The sequence below is a fragment of the Sesamum indicum genome, linkage group LG1, assembly GCF_000512975.1.
Source record: "Sesamum indicum cultivar Zhongzhi No. 13 linkage group LG1, S_indicum_v1.0, whole genome shotgun sequence".
Classification (NCBI taxonomy): domain Eukaryota; kingdom Viridiplantae; phylum Streptophyta; class Magnoliopsida; order Lamiales; family Pedaliaceae; genus Sesamum; species Sesamum indicum.
Genome location: NC_026145.1, coordinates 17,623,555 through 17,625,128, shown reverse-complemented (window position 1 = coordinate 17,625,128; position 1,574 = coordinate 17,623,555). Strand labels below are relative to the sequence as shown.

Below are 1,574 nucleotides of genomic sequence, written 5' to 3'. Positions count from 1 at the left end.
AATCTTCATTCCATAAAACATTCATGGTTTGCGATTGCATTGGTTTTGTCTTCAGAATTTGGTTACCAATCTGTGCCTTAACGTGCACATTTGGAAACCGATTTTTCTCAGCCACAACCAAGTCTTGTGCCTCAATCACATTAACCCGTACATACCATAATCTTGGAGAATGGTAGACTTTCGAACGGATATGTGTTGAAGGGCCTGAGCTATCAACAGGACTAGCTGCATCTGAATGCCAAGCATCGGAGAAAGCCTCATCGGCTTGTGTGCCCATCCAGACAGCTAACATCAATTCACCTTTCTGTTTTTCACCTTTCTTGTCCTCAAGCCGATACCATTGTGGAGCCAAAGGACTATCAGGTGGAACTCGCGTGGGAATCTCATGGAGATCAAATTGAACAAGACCAACGAAATCATCTTTCATCATATCCTTATCTTTAACAACAACTTCCAAAACAGATGACTGCATTCTGTCTTTTGAAAAGGTGAACACCGTGTTCCACTCTGGGTTTTGGGTTTTCTCAAAGTGCTTTGTCACTCCTTTGTAGTTACCGAGTTTCACTTCAACATATGGGTCAAGACTCCCAGTGAGATCCTTGGAGGGAAGGCCATGAGCTTTGACAACTCTAACAAAGAGAAATTGCATTGGCTCAACGAGGTCATAAATGCTGGACTGCTTCTCCGAACGTCTAACTCGTCCTCCAACAACCTGACCCCCTCCAAGGATTGGGCTCGTTTCTCTAAGTGTAAAATCAGTAGGCTGTGACGATGAACCTGCATACATGCGGACAACTTGTGGTGCCTGAGGTTCAGACCTCATTTCATCACCCCCGTATTGGATTGGTTGGTGGGAGGGTGCAGGCAGAGGCTGTTGGCGCTGGTTATTTGAGCTGGAAAGATTGTAAAATGTACGTCTCGACCCCTTTTTTCCATTAGTCACTACATCTGGGATGGACTCTTCCACTTTCTGTGAAGGCAGCTCTTCGTGGCTTGAATGCAAACTCAAATGTGAAGATGATGAAGACATCTCAGGAAGAGGTGCTGACGACTTGATATATGGATCATTAGTTACATACACTTTCAGGCCAAGTTCCCCTCTTGCACGTGAGAATATGCTTCCTTTCTCCAAAGGATAGTTAAATACAACAGCATCAGAATAGGGAACAAACGATGTACCGGTTATGCGAACCTTCCCGAGGGATGATTTTGAATTGCTGTTTTTATTCATGCTGTAGACGTGAGCCTCAAGTGTGAGATTATGCAGGTCAGTAGGGTTAGAGACATTAAAATAGAATGTCTCATTCCAGAATGGATCAAGATCCTTTTCTTTGATGGTGGTGCGGAATTTCTGACCATCAAAGTGAAGCTCCACAAAAGCGTTAGAGGAGCCCTGCCCATCTTTGGGCATAAGGTTGTGGGCTCTCACAACTTCCACAGCTAGCTTGAGATTGCTCATGACTTGTCCACAAAATTCCTGGTGAAGAAGAACAGAATCAAATGTAGTTAAATGTCTGTAAGAAGGAGACGCAGAATTCAATAATGAACAGAGTAAAAAGAATTATTACCGACAT

General features: G+C 43.7%; 1 protein-coding gene across 1 annotated transcript; it reads right to left on the bottom strand.

Moving 5' to 3' along the window:
- On the bottom strand, nucleotides 22-1,574 carry LOC105172331 (protein QUIRKY). Its single transcript, XM_020694991.1, has 3 exons — nucleotides 1,569-1,574; nucleotides 99-1,477; nucleotides 22-49 (listed from the first exon to the last, which is right to left on the bottom strand). Exons 1-3 carry the CDS (start codon nucleotides 1,572-1,574, stop codon nucleotides 22-24), a joined length of 1,413 nt encoding a protein of 470 aa, XP_020550650.1.